The 19528-nt window shown below is 47.5% G+C and overlaps 1 protein-coding gene across 6 annotated transcripts in view; it reads left to right on the forward strand.

Moving 5' to 3' along the window:
• Window positions 1–19528, forward strand: part of GPAT2 (glycerol-3-phosphate acyltransferase 2, mitochondrial) — a 141211-nt gene that overhangs the window by 109094 nt on the left and 12589 nt on the right. For all 6 annotated transcript variants that reach the window (XM_060276410.1, XM_060276411.1, XM_060276409.1 and 3 more), the window contains 5 exons: window positions 5807–6016; window positions 7679–7789; window positions 7921–8006; window positions 14000–14118; window positions 19435–19505. In XM_060276410.1, the coding sequence (XP_060132393.1) occupies window positions 5807–6016; window positions 7679–7789; window positions 7921–8006; window positions 14000–14118; window positions 19435–19505 (597 nt within the window). The remainder of the gene's footprint in view (window positions 1–5806; window positions 6017–7678; window positions 7790–7920; window positions 8007–13999; window positions 14119–19434; window positions 19506–19528) is intronic.

Here is a 19528-nt window from a genome sequence, read left to right on the forward strand (position 1 = left end):
GCCTTCTCCGCTTGTCTCTGAGGGAGCTGTAGAATTTTCAGTGGTTAAGGCAGAATGCACCCATGCAGGAAGCCCTCGTTCAAGTAGGCCTGACACATGGAAAGCACTTAATGCATGTCCTGGCCCATTCGCTTGTTACTGTTGGAATGTCTGCAATCAGTGGTCCGTATTTGCGTGCGTGAGCATGCTGCTGTAATGCTAGCACTACAAATGAATGGGCATGTGGTTAAGTTTACAGTGGTACCTCTACTTACGAATTTAATGCGTTCCGAGCACACATTTGTAAGTCGAAAAAATTTGTAAGTCAAATCCCATAGGAATGCATTGGGAGAAAAAATTCGTAAATCAAAGCAACCCTATCTAAAAATTCGTAAGTAGAAAAAATCCTATCTAAACCACATCCAAGATGGCGGACTGAGCTCCATTTGTAAGTAGAAAAATTCGTAAGTAGAGTTATTTGTAAGTAGAGGTACCACTGTACTTTAAATGTGACCAGGCATGTCTGGGAATATCACACAGGTTCCTGTATCCTGTGTGGCCTAGGCTATTAAGAGCCTGGCTGAAATGTGACCACCCCATAATGAATGTAGCTAGGGTGTAGCCAGTCAATTGAGACAACTATGCTGGCTTTATAAGGATGTGGGTTGAGTGGATCCATTAAAACATTGGTATGTGCTGAATATTACATCTTAGGTCAAATGTTTAATGATTTGTAGAATGGTTTAATTCCATCTGCCTACAATGACCTTGCAGAATTTAGCTTTCATTATGGCCAGATTTGGGGGCCTTACTCAAGCAAATTGTGGTGTCTTAAGAACTCTGTGTGCCTTCAGTTTGCAGGCTTTTTTAATTGCTATGGTTAAATAGTTTCTGTTCTGAAACCAGAACATCACAAATCTCGCCCACAGGCTGTTTCTCCAAAATGTATAGTTAAAAAGAGGGCTACCAGAGGAACTTTGAAGTGTATAGATGCAGAGCTGCAAACTCACCCCCCCCCCCCCGGAATATGATATGGGGACAATCCTGATGCTGTGACTATGAATTCCTGGCTGAGCTATCGAAGGTTAGCTGCAGATGAAATAGGTAGTCCTCTCTCGAGAATAAAAAAGGATACTAGTACTGTTGAATGAATTCCCACTGATTGGAAGCGGGGTTTTTTTAAAAAATGAAATTGGGTACCTGGACAAGTGAAAGCGACAGCACAGAGCCTTAAAGGAATTCAGGCTAAAACCGATGTAATGGAACATAGCTGGTTGGCATTCAAAGCAGAATAATAAACAGCTGATGAACTCTTTTGAGTAATTTGATATTCTGCTACAAGAAACAAGGCACAATGACTCTTGGTTATAGTTTTGAAAGTATGTTTAATGCTGATTAACATCTACTGGTACATACCACCTTGACAAAAAAAGGGGCCTTACATCTGATCTGGCTAATTATAGACCAATTAGTTTGCTACCTGTAATTAGAAAATTAAATGTGAAGCATCTTTATAATAAGCTAATTGATTGGATAACTGATGAAGCTATTCTTGCCAAAGAGCAAGCAGGATTTAGACAAGGCAGATCCACTGTAGACCATTGCTTTGTACTAGCCCATTTTATATATAAGTATGTTAAGAAACCAGGTTAAGAAGCCAAGTTGAACTCTTCCAGTATAGATAAAAGAGTATTGTTCTTGATTAAATGTCTATATAAAAACACTGTGCTGGTAGTGTGCTGCTCTACAAATGCTCACAGAATCCATACCAGTGACAAAGGGAGTTAAGCAAGGTTATATCCTAGCTCCCGCACTGTTTAATTTATATGTAAATGATATTGTCCAGAGTTTAACATCCCCAGAGTATCATGCCCCTAAATTGGCCACAAAAGCCACCTCTATATTATTATACACAGATGATGCAGTACTTCTATCTTAAACAAAAGTGGGCCTAAAAAGATGGATGAGGGCATTCTCAGGATACTGCCAAAGATGACAGCCGGCTGTGAATTACAAGAAAACTGAAGTCATTGTGTTTTCAAGAAACTATAGGGCCCATAGATGGTATATGGATAATTGGTTGCTCAAACAAGTTAAAGTCTTTAAATACCTCCGCCTTATTTTTCAGTCAACAGGGTCATGGGGAACACATCAGAAATATGCAAAGGGAAAAGCATCTCAAAGCACCAAAATTCTGACACGCTTCTTCCATACAAAAGGTGGCAATCAGCACTTGAAGTTTTTTAAGCTAAACCCCTCGCACAATTATTATATGGGGCTCAGATTTGGAGAGACCTTGGAGCTACAGAAGCTGTTCAATCTAAGTTCCTAAGGCAATTCCCCCCCCCCCCCCGTTCCATCCTGTTTTCCAAATGTTTCATTGTTCTTGGAGGCTACTCTTCTCTCTGTTGAATTACAGAGTTGGTGTAGGTTAGGACATTCAATTATTGGCTTCGGCTAAATTTAAACCCCAACAATCTACTACAATTAGTATCACAAGATTGTCATGAGAGCGCTTGGACTAAAATTATCAACCAAAAGCTTTAATTTTCTGGTTTATCACCACAACAGTTATTAACACTGGGCTTCAGTAAAGCAAATAATTTAATTAGACAGAGCCTATATGTTACTGAGTGACAGAATAATTTGGCCACGATAAGGAAATTTTGTCCATGGTATGATTATTTTCCACCTAGTCAATTTGACACATTGGCATCCCATTTGGAAAATTTAACAATTCCAAAATACAGATGCGCTTTCACTTATGTAAGAAGACTAAATATGCTGCCTTCAGCTGTACTTGAGGGTCAATTAAAAAAAAATCACTGGAAAACGGTTATGTCCCTGTGGAGATGGCAGTATTAGCTTGAACTGTTCATAAAGATTTGAGGAGTGAGGTTATTACCCCTCTACTACTACCCATACCAGTCACTCAACCATTGCTACTGTGTCCTTTCTTCTAGCTAGCAGATCAAGGTGATCAGGTGACAGTAAAAACTGCAAATTTTTTAGCAGGGGCAATTACAATAAGATCTATTATTTGATTGTTGATGGAAACCTCCAGAATGTGTTTTGTATAGATAGGTTTTTACCTCTATCTTCAGTACATTTTATTTTATTGCTATGGCTAGTGGCTGATGCAAATAAAGATTCTTCAAATGATGTACAGTATTATGCTTCATTAGGGCTGAAATGAGATTTGGTGAATTTGAATCTCTGCTGTGGGTGGGTGGGTGGGTGAGCCAGTTTTTCTTTGCTCATGTTTGCCTGGTGAGGGAACACAGAATAGTCTTTAGTGTCTACGAGACTACGGATATTCATGCATGGTCTCCTCAGAAAAGCACAAAAGACAATTTGATCTTTTCGTTCAATGGGGAAGCAGGTTTAAAAACCTGCACAGCTTGCTTCCTCAGCCAGAAAGTGACAATTGCATTTGCAAATTGTCGTTATAATTTCCTCCTCTGCCAGACAACTTTGAGGAAAGCACAAACATCGCTTCCCACTCCCATGTGGATGTTGGTGCTTCCATGTGGCAACAGGCTCATCTGTTACATTAATGGTGGATCAGCTGAACCCCTGGATTGTGTGTTCATGTCATGGGCTCTGAACTGCTTTGATGTTTTTGAAATGGGTGTTTTTCTTATTTGCTTGGCATGAAGACTTATTTGGAGCATAAGGTCAGGCAGATGGCCCATCTAATTGAGGGCTCATCTCCAAATGGTGAGTGTTGAGGTCAGTGCTTTTTTCCAAGAAAAGTAGGTGCTGGAACACACCATGCAGTTGTTACAGCAAGTCACTGGGCGACTTGCAACAGCCCAGAACAGATGCTGGTACCCCTGGTTCTGGTGCAAGTCAAAGAAATGTGCCTCCGCCTCCGCCCCTCTCTTAGATTCAGGTGGATGATTAGGGCATCTTGGAAGGGGCCTCATTCAAATGCCTGTGGCTGCAATGGTAGAGGCCTGGCTGGAAAGCTTAAAGCCCACCACCACTACATGGGAGGCTAGGTGTGGCTAGGAGCTAGGTGGAGTCGTAGTTCTTTAAAAAAAAAAAGTGTGGACTCACACATGCTCACTCACATCTTCCACTTTGACTTGAAATGTTCATTTTGGACTTCTTAGAAGTAGGTAGAGGCAAAAAGTGGGTGTGGGGAGCACTGGCCCACAATGGCGCCCACCTGAGAGGTGCTGAAACTGCTCTGGCACACTCTGACTGAAAAGCACTGTTTTGAGATGCCCTCAGGAAGCTCACAAGCAGAGCAAGATGGAGATAGCTCTGTCCTGATGCTTGCCCCAGCTGCTAACAATTAGAAGTATACTGGAGATTTAGCTGTTGCAGTGGCTGTCGCCATGTTTAAGTCATGCAGGGGGCGTTGTATTGTCAGGCTGAACCTTCTGCCAGTTTGTTGTGTGTTTTTAGTAGCTCTTAAATTCTTCTTTGGCGATCACTCGTAGCCAAAGCCATGTCTTCCATGAACACGATCTTAACAGTGTGTCTGTAAGTGACTGTGGAGGCCAATTCTGGACCCGCACATCCTTCCACAGTGGGGACATACAATAGGTTTCCGGGCGGGAGTAGATCACAATGAGGATTTGCTAAATGTGCCTCCCCCTCTTAGCTCATTTCTCCCTTCAATCCTGAGTTTGTGCTTCTTCAAAATCCATGATGCCTTTGGTAAATCTCCAATTGGAGCGCTCACAGGCCAGTGTTTCCCTGTTGTCGGTGTTTATACTATATTTTTAAAGATTTGCCTTGAGAGTGTCTTTAAACCTCTTTTGTTGTCCACTGGCATTACGCTTTCCATTCTTAAGTTAGGAATAGAGAAGTTGCTTTGGAAGACGATAATCAGGCATCCGAACAACATGACCAGTCCAACAAAGTTGATGTTGATAAATAATTGCTTCAACACAGGTGATCTTTGCTTCCTCCCAATACACTGGCATTAGTTCGCCTGTCTTCCCAAGTGATATGTAATTTTTTTTGGAGACACTGTTGATGGAATCTTTTGAGGAGTTGGAGGTGGTGTTTGTAAGTGATCCATGTTTCACAAGCATACAGTAAAGTTGGTAGTACAATAGCTTTGTAAACAAACATTTTGGTTTCCCTGCAAATGTTCTCAAACATTCTGTGCTTCAGTCAGGAGAAAGCTGCACTCGCAGAGCTCAGGTGATGCTGCATTTCAGCAACAATGTCGGCCCTTGTAGGAAAAATGATATTGCAGTAGAGAGATAATATTTCTCAGTTTATTCAACAGACTTGTATGATGTCATTCTCCTGCTTTTTCATTGTCTCCCTCCACCAATACCCCAAGTGAAAAAGTCGCATCTGCTCTAGCCTGGACTTTGCAGCCTTTATAACTTACGAAAATTGAGAGAATACACAGAATTACTTCTGCAATTTTTATTATCCTGTATGTTTTTAGGATTTTGCTGGTCATGGGGGAGAGTGAAGAGCTATGAAGAGTACTGACACCCTACCCCTACCCACTGGAAATCTTATTGCACACTCTCTCTCTAGCATCTGATATTTTGGCAGATGTTGCCCACACAGTTTCAATAATATATTCGCAAGCGTAAGGGCTTTTTTTTTTTACAGGAAAGTTCTATCCTCAGAGAGCTGAATTTTGTGTCCAATACCACTTGCCGTGCAATTTTTGCATGCCAATGGAATTTTATTTATACTGTATTTAAAGTATATATTCATCAAAAATTGATTTTGTTCTGACACGCATCATCAACTAAAATTTATCAGTAAACATGTTTCTATTAATTTAGGGCTTAATTGAGATCAGGGATTTCTCTCCCCCCCCCCCCCCGCTCTGCCTCCACAGTATGTTGAGGAAGTTCTCCAGAGCAGACAGCCACTTCTGATGTTCCTGGAAGAGGCCTTCGCTGGTGCACCTCAGGTCTCCGCCTCCAGCAGGGAGTGGCTGAGCTTGGTCTTCAGTGCGTTCCATTCAGGCACTGTCCCTGACGTCATGATTGTGCCCGTTGGAATCTCCTACGATGTGGCTCCTGACTCTGGTTACAGGGGGAAAGTGGTAAGAACTGCTGTGGTTGGGTCTGGAGGAGCTGAGAATCCATACTTGAGAGTGGCTGGGGCAACCCAGTCAGATGGGCAGGGTAATCCTCCTCCTCCTCCTCCTCCTCCTCCTCCTCCTCCTCCTCCTCCTCCTCCTCCTCCTCCTCCTCCTCCTTTACAGTGAACCAGTGGGACCTGCAGCAAAATATTCCATGTGGACTACTCCTGTTTGGGGTGCATGTAAGCACGCCACTCAGTCCCTCTTGTTTTTGTTTTGTACTATTGTACTATTGTATTATTCTTCAGGTCTGCTGATTCTGCCCCTTACCCCGTTCTGTGTGTTTGGTACCATTTTGGCTACAAAAGTATCAGCACTTGAAGAATGAGTTTGCTGTTATATCCCATGCCCACTGAGCCATGCTCAGTCATCATTGATGGGGGAGGTGTGTGGAGTCACTGGTGCCCAATCCCTGCTACATAAAAGTACTGGATTTCTCCATTTATTTCTAAGGGTACTTCTCATGTCTGTTCATTCCTGTGAACCAGGACCATGAGATGGTTCTCTCTCTCTCCTTTGTGTATCTGCATCTCTCTCCTTTTCCAGACCTGCCTGCTTTCTCTTAGTATGGGCAACTTGTCACTGAGGGAGACCACTTTTAAGAAATGTCCCCATCAGTGCCTGGAGCTACCCAGTTACCTCTTGCCAAGGAAGGGAATATTGAGGAGGAGCTGATAGTTGTTACAATCTTCCGAGTGGGCCTTTTAAAATACTTCTCCAAGCACTTTGTCTATATCTTCTGGCAGCAAAATTGGAAATTAACACAGCCAAATTGAACTGGAAGGTGCTCTGGATATATCTGTGGAACAAGCTGTCATCCAGCATGAAGTGACTTTGAGTGATTTCATCTTTGAAGTGCTTCAGAGATGGGTCAAGATGGGCCTCTTATATTTTGCAATGGGACAAGTTGAAGGAGAATCACTTGAGAAGCTCTGCTGAATGGTGGTGTGAGGAAACAGTTGTAGTGGAGAAGTCAGATTTCTTTGCCACCATCACTGCCTCAAAGTAGGATCAATATTGCGCTCTTCCTGTGTTCACTTTAGACTCATAGGAAATGCCTCATACCAAGTCAGGCCATTTGTCTACACAGATTGAAGATCTGGAGACCCATAGCCAGACAGGAGTATTGCCCAGGCCTTCCTGGAGTTAGATTTGGGGTCTTCATTCAAATCATATGCTCTACCACTGAGCTACAGCCACCCACATATTAAGTTTTCCACCACTGGGATACAAATTGTCTTCCAAGCTGCTTCCTGTGCCTTTCAGGAGGGAGAATCAAAATGTTGAATGCTTCCCTACTGTATATATTGAGAGAGAGAGAGAGAGAGAGAGAGAGAGAGAGAGAGAGAGAGAGAGAGAGAGAGAGAGAGGGAGAATATATACACACACACACACACCCTGAACGTATATAATATTGCTGCAAGTAGAAAACTAGTATAGCAGGGAGTCAAGTAGTCTGGAACCTCTCTCCTTACTTGCACAGTCTTTGTTTTACTTAAGGAGTATTAAAAATAATTGATCACACACCTGAAGGTGCATACAGAACTCTACTCCTTTATGATTCTGCTGCATATGTTAACCAAGTCTGAATTAATATTTTTAACATTTGTTCTGTTTTCCCAGAGCCCCACCCAGACCCTTAGCCTCTGGACATCCCTGTGGACCATCTGCAGAGCTGCTTGTAGAGGACTGGGCTGTGTCCGGGTTGATTTTGCTCAGCCCTTCTCTTTGCAGGTAGACCCCCGTTACATTTGACCCAGACTTGTGGGAATAAGAAAGAGAATTGCTGGGGAGTGACAAATCTTCCCAAGCCTCTGGTGGAATGGGTGGCATTTCAATTGGCTTCTGTTCCTTTTTCTGCCTAGGAGTATGTAGCAAACAGCCTCTTCAGGCAGAGCAGTTCTGGAAAGTGTCTGGAGGAACTCCTCTTACCAGAAATACTTGGAAAACGGTAACTCAGCTCTGGAGTAGGCTAGGCCTGCGAAGTGTCATCAAGGTGTGGCAAAAGCTTGACTCTCAATGTCACTTGTAAGACAAGTGGAAATCTTTTGAGCAGTGGCGGTAGTGGGGTGTCTGAGCGAAGTCAATAGCATGCACTGTTCCATGTCATCATGTGCCGTCTGTGCCTCAGCACATGTGTCCCATTACTGAGAAGGTTGAGCTGACTTTAATATGGATCCTGAAGAGATTGAAGGTCATGTGGCAAAATACACAGAGGAGAATAAAGCGGTCCCTAAGGAGAAGGAAATTGGTGGGAATTTGGGGCAGGGCTGGGGGCTGTCTTACCATGGGATGAGTTGGCAAACAAGAAATCCAAAAAAGCCCACACAGTCAGCAAACTGCTTGAAAATCCAAATTAGGAGACATAGAAAGCCCTTGTGGGGGGTCCTTCCAATTGAGTCCACCTAAATATAGTGTTGGGACGTGGGTGGCGCTGTGGTCTAAACCACAGAGCCTAGGGCTTGCCGGTCAGAAGGTCGGCAGTTCGAATCCCCGTGACGGGGTGAGCTCCCATTGTTCAGTCCCAGCTCCTGCCAACCTACGTGTTTCCCCTATTTTAAGACGTAGTCATTTTATAAGACGTAGCAGGATTTTTACACTTTTGCGGAATTAAGCCATACCCCGAAAATAAGCCATACCCCGAGCCAGCGGAACCCAGCATGCCGGCCACGGCAGGAAAAGGAGGGCTGCTGGGTTGGTGCCCGGAACTGGCTACTGCTGCTGCTGCAGCAGCGCCGCTTAGAATGAGACCGCCGAGCGCCCCAGCAGCGAGACCGACGAAGCGCCCAGCAACACAGCACGGAGCGCCCCAAGCCACAGCAACAGGAGGAGGAGGATTCAAAGTGCTATAGAGCACCGCTGGGTCCCGGAGACTCAGGGCACTCCGCGCGGCGCTGCAGGGCACCGACCCGACAAGCCGCCTCCTCTTTCTCCGCGGCTCGGCACCTTGAACTGGTTGCTGCTGTTGCTGCTGCTGAAGCGCCGTGCAGCTCTCTATCCGTCCTCGCCCTCAACTGCTAATTTCTCCCTCACACACAGGCGGGGGGGGGGAGAAGCAGGAGGAGGCACAAGCACCGTGCGCTCGGCCCTCTTTCGGCGTCGCCAGACGAGCCGCGCTGGGAGCCTCCCCACTCTTCCCAGAACTTTTTTCCACTCGGGCAGAGCGCCCGGACGGGGAAACCCCTCGGCGTCGGGAGCCCTGCTGGCCCCTTCCGCGCCGCCGGAATGTTGTGGAGCCGCATGGCCCGAAGCAGAGCAGCGGCAGGTGACAAGCGGCGGCAGGAGCCGCGCCGCCGAAATGTTCTGGGGCCGCATGGCCCAAGGCAGAGTGGCGGTAGGAGGCAGCGGGAAGTAAAGGGCAGAGCCGGGCAAAAGAGCTCGACACTTGCGTGTTGGTTTGCCCTGGTTCCCACAGACCCCTTCCCGTCAGGAAAATGGCAGCGGCAACCGTGGCAGTGGCGGCGTTAACGGCGCCAGGAGGAGGAGGCGGGTGCAGTCCGAGGCAAGGCGCTGCTCCGCTCTCCGCCTGGCTCAGCTCATTTTTGCGGGCGGCTTGTGTGAGTGGATTTCTAGTGTCTGGGTCGGCGCGCCTGAAAGGCAAGGAGGAGCCAAGGAGGGAGAAAGCAGGGCGGGAGACGGGAGGCCCGCGGCCCCTTCCGCGCCACCGGGGCGACAGGCGGCGGCGGGAGCGCTGCTGGCCCCTTCTGCGCCGCCGGACTGCATGGCGAGGAGGCCTGCCGCCCCAGCGCCCGGAACCGGTGGCTGCAGAGCAGAGCGCTCCGCAGCGCCGGACACTCAGAGCGCCCAGCAGCGCTGGGAGGAGCGCCGAGCCAGCGGCCTGGCCCCTTCCTGCCTGCCACCCCACCGCCCGGAACTGGCAAGGAGGAGGGGAAAGGGGCACCTGGGAAGGAGTCGGGAGGGCCCTTGCTGCATGAGCCATGGGCACGCGGCTCCTTCCAAGCACAGTGAACGCCGTGCCTAGCTTTGAGCAAGAGGCATGAAATGGACGCAGCGACGAGGGTGATGGCTGCGCGGGCGGTGGCCGCGTCACGTCTCCTGGCAGCCGTGGGGGCTCTCGGTGCTGCCTTGCCCGGGCCCCGCATTCCCCGGAGGCCTTCCGCCTCGCCAAGCTCGGCCGGCCTCATGCGGTGGGTGGAAGGCGCGCGGGTGGCCTGTCTAAGGCCGGGCGGGATCCCTCAGCCCTGCTCATCTTTATGCATTTATTTCGCGAAACACCCCCCCCCCCCCAAAAAAAATCAGCAGGAACCTTGGAGCGGTTGGCGGGGGGGGGGATGGGAGAAAGATTTAAAAAACCAAGACAAAGGTATCACCTCTTCCTGGCCCGGCCAAGGAGGCCTGCCGCCCCACTGCCCGGAACCATAGGTACCATAAAAATATAATAAAAATAGGACATCCCCTGAAAATAAGACACCGTGTGTTTTTTTGAGGAAAAAAAGTTATAAGACGGTGTCTTAAAAAAGGGGAAACACGGTAGTAGTTCGAAAGCACGTCAAAGTGCAAGTAGATAAATAGATACCGCTCCGGCGGGAAGGTAAACAGCGTTTCCGTGTGCTGCTCTGGTTTGCCAGAAGTGGCTTAGTCATGCTGGCCACATGACCCGGAAACTGTCTGCGGACAAATGCCAGCTCCTCAGCCTATAGAGCAAGATGAGCACCACAACCCCAGAGTCGTCCGCGACTGGACCGAACAGTTAGGGGAACCTTTCCCTTTCCCTCTAAATATAGTGTTGCCATGCTGCTACTGTGCATTTAAAGCACCTGGCTTCCTCTGAAGAATCCTGGGAACCGTGGTTTATCCCTCAGAGCTACAGTTCCCAGAACCCTCAACAAACTACAGATCTCAGGATTCTTGGGGGAAGTAGTGTGCTTTAAATGTATGGTGTGGATGTGACCTTTTCCACCAAACTAAACTGTGACTGTTCGAAAAAACAGACTGCTTTGCAGTGTTATGTACATTTAATCCTGACCACCTGCTCTTTGGTGTGTGGATATATAGGGCGGGGTCAGAAAGAAAGGGGTGGTGTTTGTGGGCATAACAGCCTATAGGGAGAGGAGGGTTAAACCTTCGCACCCCAGCTACCATGCTGACAAAAAAAACACCCCTCTGTGGAGCAATTAAGCCTAGGAAGAAAGCTCCCACTGGGGTCAGTGGGATCTCTTCCTGCTTCCCAGTGGGATCTCCCCACCCCATAGCTTAATTGCTGGGTGGTGGGGGGTGTGTACAGGTCAGGTCTTAAGGTTTGCCATCTCTTAAGGCCCTCCAGGCCAGAATTTTGCTTTGGTCTAGATTCTAGAGTCTTCTGGCTGCTCATTTTACAGTGATGAGGTTCCCTCCTTTTAGATGGGAAAGAGACTCAGAAACTTATTCAGAGATTTTAAGGGAATGAAGATGAGACAAGTATGAGCCTTTTTTTTTTTACAGACCCATAAGTCTGCTTCTAAGATACATGTTGAAATGGCATGCAAGAGCTTACAGGAAGCCAACAATAAACTCAAAAGTCACAAATTTGCAAGCGACAAATAATAAGCTTCTTCTGAGTCAGAAGCTGAGCAATGCTTTCTGCTGACCGGGGTCTTCACATATTTATGTGAGGATGTAGTGGAAGAATCCTGAACTGTTTAACTAAAAATAGCTCAACAAGGATACTACAGCTTCATATTGTCTATTGACAAACGTACCTTTGATCAGTGCATGACCTCAGAATTTTTTTAGATTTCTTCGTAACAATAGCTTCTGCAAGAACAGCTAGAACAACATCTCTTTAGCATTCAAATTCCCAGCAGAAGTAAACTTTGATTGCAGCCAACAGCAGGTCTTGCGTACTTGTCAGAAATTACAGCTTCAGCATCCTGTAAGCCTTTTAGCAAGCAAGATGGAAAACCTCTGGCTTTTTGTCAGACTCTGGACAGCTAAGATCACAGGCCTTTAATATAAACTTTAATTAGGTTGGCTTGCCGGTCAGCTGGCTAGTTAAAAATTGGCAGTTGTCCACCAATGGTTTGACCAGGGTCAAATATTCCAAGAATGCTCTTGTGTGGATGGCAGGCTTAATGCCTTAATGTCATTATGGTGTCATCTGCTAGAATGGGAGGCCTAGCCCCCTCAGCCTGCAGCAAATGTGGGAGCAGAACAAAGTTGCTCCCATTCATTGGTGGCAAAGGCAACTGCATAGTAGGGTGGGAGGCTCAGGAGGAGCTACATATACAAATCTACAGCTGAATTGCTACAGATAAGAGATTTGAATAGCCTAATTTAAGTGTCAGTTAAACTGCTGGGAGACAGAAACTTTTGCCAGTCTACAGTAAATCATCCAGCAACCTTCCCGTAGATCCCAGCCCACCTTCTGCCCACCCTGGCAGTTTACTAAACTAGATAGACCAATGGTTTGACTTGGTAAAGGCAGACCCTCATGTTCCTTTCTGAAACGGTCTGCTTTAGTTGGTGGTGTGTGCCAGCTGAAAACAATGCTGAAAGCCCATAATGGGAGCACTGGTATAAGCCTCAGCAGTAAGGGCCTCTGTAAGCTTTAAAATAGGAGTGAGGAACCTTTCTCGTGCCAAGGGCTACATTCTCTCAGGGGCAACCTTCTGGGGGCCGCACGTCAGTGGGCAAAGCAACAGATGCATTTTTTACCTTTTGACCCAGGTGGCGCTGTGGGTTAAACCACAGAGTCTAGGGCTTGCTGATCAGAAGATTGGCGGTTCGAATCCCTGCAACGGGGTGAGCTCCCGTTGCTCGGTCCCAGCTCCTGCCCACCTAGCAGTTCGAAAGCACATCAAAGTGCAAGTAGATAAATAGGGACCGCTCCAGCAGGAAGGTAAACGGCGTTTCCGTGTGCTGCTCTGGTTCGCCAGAAGCGGCTTTGTCATGCTGGCCACACGACCCGGAAGCTGTCTGCGGACAAACGCCGGCTCCCTTGGCCTATAGAGCGAGATGAGCGCCGCAACCCCAGAGTTGGACACGACTGGACCTGATGGTCAGGGGCCCCTTTACCCTTTACCTTTACAGTAGGCTATGGCCCAGTCATGAAAAACCAGAAGTTTCTATGGCACCCCTCTCCACCCTCTAGGCATTGCCACAGTGAAGGGATGTGTCAGGCAAAAGCAGTTGTGGAGGCCGCGGGAAAGGTCTGCTAAGGGGGTGTGGCCTGGGAGGAATCCTGACAGCCACATCCATGCCCCTGGCCTGAGCTTCGCCAGCTCTGCTTTAAAAGTTTCAGAAGCTACTGTGGAATGTTTGGCTTAATTTCTTTAAAAAAAGGCACAGGTCTTGGAACAGTCTGTTTATTCAAGAGGTACTGCTGAATCTGTTTAAAAGAAGGGGCATGGCCAAAATTGGTGGTGTTAAGTGGGTGTGGCTAAGGAATACAAGGCAAGTGTGGCTAGAGGGAGCTCCGATTGTTCTGTCCCAGCTCCTGCCAACCTAGCAGTTTGAAAGCATGCCAGTGCAAGTATATAAATAGGTACCACTGCGGCAGGAAGGTAAGCAGTGTTTCCATGCACTCTGGCTTCTGTCACGGTGTTCTGTTGCACCAGAAGCGGTTTAGTCATGCTGGCCACATGATCGAAAATCTGTCCTGGACTTAACCTTCCAGGGATCCTATCCCTTTCACTTCTACCTAGAGTGTCAGAGTGGGACCATGAAGATCCAGGTTCAAAACTCCACTCCACTGGGTGTCACCACCTTTTAGCCTACTCTGCTGCATTTGGTTGTTGAGAGGATGAAGTGTGTGTATGTGTATGCAACTGCTTATGCCTTTCTGAACTCCTTTGGAGGAAGAGTGAGATGAAAGAAATGTAATAGATAAAGGATTAACACTACTAGCCCAGGGTGTGTGGGGAAGCAACAACATCTGTACTTGTGATATTGTTTTTTTTGAAAACTGTTCATTCCCCATCATTCTTCCCTTGCCAACTTTCCTAGCTGTAGCATTTTGGATTGTGAGAAACTGGAACAATGGTCACCAGGATCCGAAGGCATCATAGCTCTGAACAAAGAACAGGAAATATTGGTGTACAATTTGGGCCTACACACACTGAGCAGTGAGTAGTAATTTTGTCTGGGGTGGTTGTTTTATTGAGGAGGCAGATGCCTAGCCATTCTTGCACAGCTTTTGCAGTGATTGATAATTTCTGCTCTTGGACTACATGAGTGTAAGGTGCCCATCATGATAGGAGGTGGTTTGCTGTGGCTCTGAATGTTTCTGTGCTCAGGGCTGGCCTTCCAGTTAAGCTTAGCAGGGTGGCTGGGCATCATTCTGCTGCATTTGTGCATCAGATGCAATTTAATGATAATTCGTGCTGTGAACACAGCAGAATGCCCTCCCCTTCCCAAAAAGAGGCAACCCTTCATGTTGCTGCGTGAGTTTTGCCAGGTTTGCCATCTCATTCAGAAGAAAGGCCTAGAAAGATAACATGAGAAGTGGGCACTCCTCCAAGAGCAGGAAATGCTTTCTTTTGCACACTCTGGAGCTAGCATGATGCAGTGATTAGAAGGCTAGCCCATGACAGGGAGACAGATTCAAATCCCCACTCAGTCAAAAAGCTTCCTTGAGAGACTTTGGGCCTGTCTTTCCCTACCAGCTCCATCTAAAGGGTTGCTGTGAGGAGAAAATGGGGAGGGAAGAACCACATGAGCTGTCCTTGGCTCCTTAAATATATATATTTTTAATAGGTTACATAAATACAGTAATTTTAAAAAGGGGAAGTTGTAAAACCATTCCAATGAAAAGCAGGACAGTATAGATTCAGCATGAGAGGTGGATCCCACAAAATGAAATATCTTAACTGTCCTATGACAGAAGCAAAGGCATTGGGCCTGCCACACTGTAGGGAGGGTGATAGTTTAGGACAGGCTTCCTCAGGACAGATTTAGGTTACCAGACGTCCACATTTCCTGAGGACAGTCCCCGGATTTACAAGTCAGTCCCCATACAAAATCCATTGAAGTTGCAAAGTGTCCCTGGATTCATTGAAAAATTTCTGGTAACCTTACTCCAGATGTTTTTGGCCTACAACTCCCATGATCCCTAGCTAGCAGAACCAGGAGTCAGGGATGATGGGAATTGTAGTCTCAAAACATCTAGAGGGCCGAGGTTGAGGAAGCCTGGTTTGGAGCTGCCACTGAGAGAGGGGATTGAATGTAAAAAGTGATGCTATTTTTGCAAGGGTGCACCATGTCTCCAGTTTTAACTTGGGAGGGGGGAGGGTTCCTTGGATATAAAAACTTTGGGAAATGCTGTTCTAGGCTTTTGAAGGAACTCCCAGTTTCTGTTTGCACAGAGATCTTTATTTAAATAAGTGCAGCTTCCAGGTGATGGCTCTAAAATTTCAAGTCAGTGCTGTAGGTTGCTGCCAAAAACCAGAGGCTGAGGAAGCACAAGTAAGCGGCTAGCCGAGGTGTTCTGCTTAGCCTAGCTCTGGTACATTATTTCCAGGATCTCCGTGTTGTGTTCCTGGCGCAAGTGGCTGGCTATATGTGCTGCTCATTTGGCAGATGTGCCATCTGTGTCCCTGTCTGCATGGCAGAAGCAGAGAGAAGGAAGCGGCTTCTTCGTCAGGGCCACAGATGGCCCTGCAGGCAGATGAATACATGCAAGCTGCTAGCTTCCGCCTCAGACTGGACGAGAAGCGGCACAAACGGTGGTTGCAGCTGAGGCCCCGAGCACTTTGTGGCAGCAGCAGGAAAAGGGGCTTCTTTTGGACGCTGGAGAATAATATTTGGAAAGATGGGGACAGATCAAAGGCATTTCAACAAAATAAGAATATTTTAAGAAGTGACTTTTCTCCGCTCCTCAGCTGGGGAGGACTTGCTTGTCTCATGCTGAGCTTCAGGGATGCCCTGAGGACTTGGCAAAGTGCAGTGCAAGCACACTTCCCAGCTTTGAGGCCAGGAGACGGTCAGGAACATCTCTCTGTGTCACTGCCCTCCAATAAGGCACTCAGAGCACCCCCTGAAGTTCAGTGTGACCCCAGTGGTGGCCCATGGGGCTCCTTTCTGGCTCCAGGCTCACGAGGGCAGGGGGCCTGCCTAATCCAAAAGAATGTGAAGGGACAAGTGCCAATTCGGGTAGCCTTCTGTCTGTGTGTTGGGTAACTGAAAGGTTCTGCCGAGCAGCGAATCACATTAGGTTGCTCTGAGCTGCAGTCACAGCCTCGCCAGTTACATAAAATATTCAACTCACGTGTCAAGGTGTGTTTTTTTAGTTTATTGCTCGTCTCCCAGAGTGTGGATGTAACTTTCCACTTATTGGTTATTTTAGTATAATACCTGAACTGCTCTGTCTTCGCTAATGCACAGGCTGCGTGACTTTCTGCAAATGGCTCACAAGCGTGTGTGCCTGCCCCCCCCCCCTCGCTTTATGATTTGGAAAAAGAGTGCTTTGCCCGGAAAAAAACTGTCTTGCTGAGGTGCTTCCCTCAGCCAAGGGGGTGGGCAGCCAAGAACAGAAACTGTCCCATTGCAATCAGTTTCTTCAGCTAAAAGGCAGCTCAGGCCCCCCACCAAGTGCAATCTTCCTGAACGTCTTCTCTTAATGCAGAATTCTGTTCTGCAATCATAACCCCCCTTCAAAAAGCACATTGTGGAGTTGGGAGAGGTGCAGAAAAGCACAACCAAAATTGTTAAGAGGATTTTCCCTGAAATAGTTACAATGTTCAAAAATTAGGGTGATTAAACAAACTGTGGAAGAAAAGAATATGAAGATTCCTCTTTTGAATCAACTAAAGAGAATAACAACAACAAGCTACACTTGCTTTGTCCTGTCTCTTTGCAGGTGATCTTTTAACAGAAGATAGTTACCTTGTTTTGTTCTTCTCCTCTCCCTAAATGTTAGGAGCAGCCTGAGGGCCCCATCACTGATTTTTCTCTCTGACCCTTTTGAAGCCCTCTAACTTCATGCCCTCCCCCATATGCCTCCCCTTACTCCTGCCATTTGGACACAAGGTTGGAGGAAATCTGGGTGACAGGAACACATGGACAATTAGCGGGCAATGAAAGGCCTCTCTTCTGAGCTGTGAACTTTCCTGCAGAGGAAGCAGCCCTTTCAAGTTCTTCTCTGCTAGCCAGAGCTCCTGCAGTGCTCAATTTTCATCTTCACATCCTTCATGCTTCTGTTTTATCCTTGGCTGCAGGATCCAGTTGGATTAACCCCCCACTCTCCTTCCACCAGCCAGACTTGTGCACATTTGCAGAAGGGAGGATGGGCTGAGGCAGACTGTGGCTCTGGACTCTGTGGGCTTGAATGGCGTTTAGAGACAAGGAAAACTTCCCTGCCTTTGAGCTCTCATTATGAGATGCAGAGTGAGGGCCTACCTCAGGTAGCAGATTTTTGGCCAGCATGAAGGATTGGATGGATGCTTTTAAAGGAAGGCATATTCATGGAGGAGAAGGCTATCAACAGCTGCTAACCACAATGGCTGCATGGTTGGAGGCAGAAATGCTTCTGAATATTACTTGCTGGAAGCCACAGGAGGGGAGGTTGAATTCAGTATGCAGGTTTCCTATTGGGGCATATGGGTGGCCACTGTGAGAACAGAATGGTGGACTTGATGGTACAGTGGTACCTCGGGTTACAGACACTTCAGGTTACAGACACTAAGAACTTTGCTTCAGTATGAGAACAGACAGAGGCGTACCCAGGATCAAAATTAGGGGGGCAAGGGGCTGGGCCAAGGCACGGGAGGGGAGGGGAGGGAGGAAGGGCGGGGCGGGGGAGGAGCCAGAGCACGATGGCTGCCAGGCGAGGGGGCCGCCGGCAGTAGCAGCAGCAGCAGGATTGGCAGCAGTGGGGGAGTATCCAGAGGCAGGCGGAGGAGGAGGAGGAGCACAGCCCAGCGGAGCATGAGTTCGCACTCTGGTTCCCCGCCGCGCTTGGCCTTGACGGAGGGCGCGATGGGGAGCTGGAGGGAGGGCGCGGCGCAGTGGGCGGGAACGCCGAACTTGCGCTCCACCGGGCTGTGCTCCGCCTCTGCCCGCCAGCGCTGCTCTCGTGCGCCGGCCCTGCTTCTAGGGGGGGCAGCTGCCCCCCGCCCTGCGCTGGGTACGCCCATGAGAACAGAAATCATGCGGCAGTACGGCAGCAACGGGAGACCCCATTAGCTAAAGTGGTACCTTGGGTTAAGAACAGTTTCAGGTTAAGAACGGACCTCTGTACAGTCAAACCTCAGCTTCCAAATGGCTCCGTTTTGGAATGTTTTGGCTCCTGAACGCCAAAAACCCGGAAGTAAATGCTCCGGTTTTCGAATGTTTTTCAGAAGCCGAACATCCGACGCAGCTTCCGCTTGAGTGCAGGAAGCTCTTGCAGCCCATCGGAAGCCACACCTTGGTTGTTGAACATTTCGGAAGCTGAACAGGCTTCCGGAACGTAAGGTTTGACTGTACATTGGCCTGATCTAGCAGGCTCTTCTTATGGGAGGCAAGCAAATCCATATGGACTGGGTGCACTCTGCCAAGGAATTGTCCTACATGAATTGAAATGGGTGGCTGCTACACAAGAGCCTCCTGCTCATCTGTGCACAACATTCCCTTCAGGAGATCTTCCCAGTTGATTGTGCCCCATGGTAATTGGTGGGAGCCCAAGATATTTTGAAATGGCAACCTGCAAAATCCTATCCATGGCTCAGTTGGGTGATTTTCCTGATACAAGGCTTTCCCCAAGTTATCTTGGGTGGGAAGTGTTTCTGTATGGATATTCCATCTCTGCGTGTGAGCATATGCTCTCTGGTGTCACTTCAGATATTCACTAAGTAAGCAGGTGCCTTTTCTCTTCTCAGAAGCAAAATAACTCAAAAAAGATGATTATCTGTAAAAAGGATCTGCAGTGATACAGAGAGCCATTAGACTTCCGGGGATATAATTGAATGAAATAATAATAAACATTTTCATATTATATTATGGAGAATAGATTGTGCAGATGTGTTTAATTATAATACCGGTACTTTATGCAAGAGACAGAATTTGGCTTCCTTTTTTATAATGACACAGAGTTAATATAATGCGATGTGTAGCACTCCCCCCCCCCTCTTTCCAGTGTTTTATCTGGTTGTAAAGCAGGTGCAGGTTCTTTTATACAAACGGTGAGTTCTTTAGACTCCTTTGTATTGCAGCCTGGAGTGAAGGGTTACAGGCTGACCACTGGCTAGAATTGCCCAAGTCTCCTTATCTTTTCTGACAACCTGACCCACAAGGTCCCGCTGAGTAGATTTGGTTTGGCAACAGTAAATGCAGTATTCTGTGTGGCCCCATTTTACTGGCTCATCAGCCCACCGTATTTTCAACATGCAGCATTTTCCACATGGAGTCATAGGCACTAGCAGTTAACCGTCTGGTTTCTTCTCTCTTTCTCTCTCCTCCTCTAGCTGGTGTATCCTGTTCTGCCATCATGGCTGTACAGATCATGTCTGCACTCTTTCTGCACAAACACAAAGAGGTAAGAATGTGAAAAGGAGCTGG

The sequence above is a fragment of the Zootoca vivipara genome, chromosome 6, assembly GCF_963506605.1.
Source record: "Zootoca vivipara chromosome 6, rZooViv1.1, whole genome shotgun sequence".
NCBI classification, from domain to species: domain Eukaryota; kingdom Metazoa; phylum Chordata; class Lepidosauria; order Squamata; family Lacertidae; genus Zootoca; species Zootoca vivipara.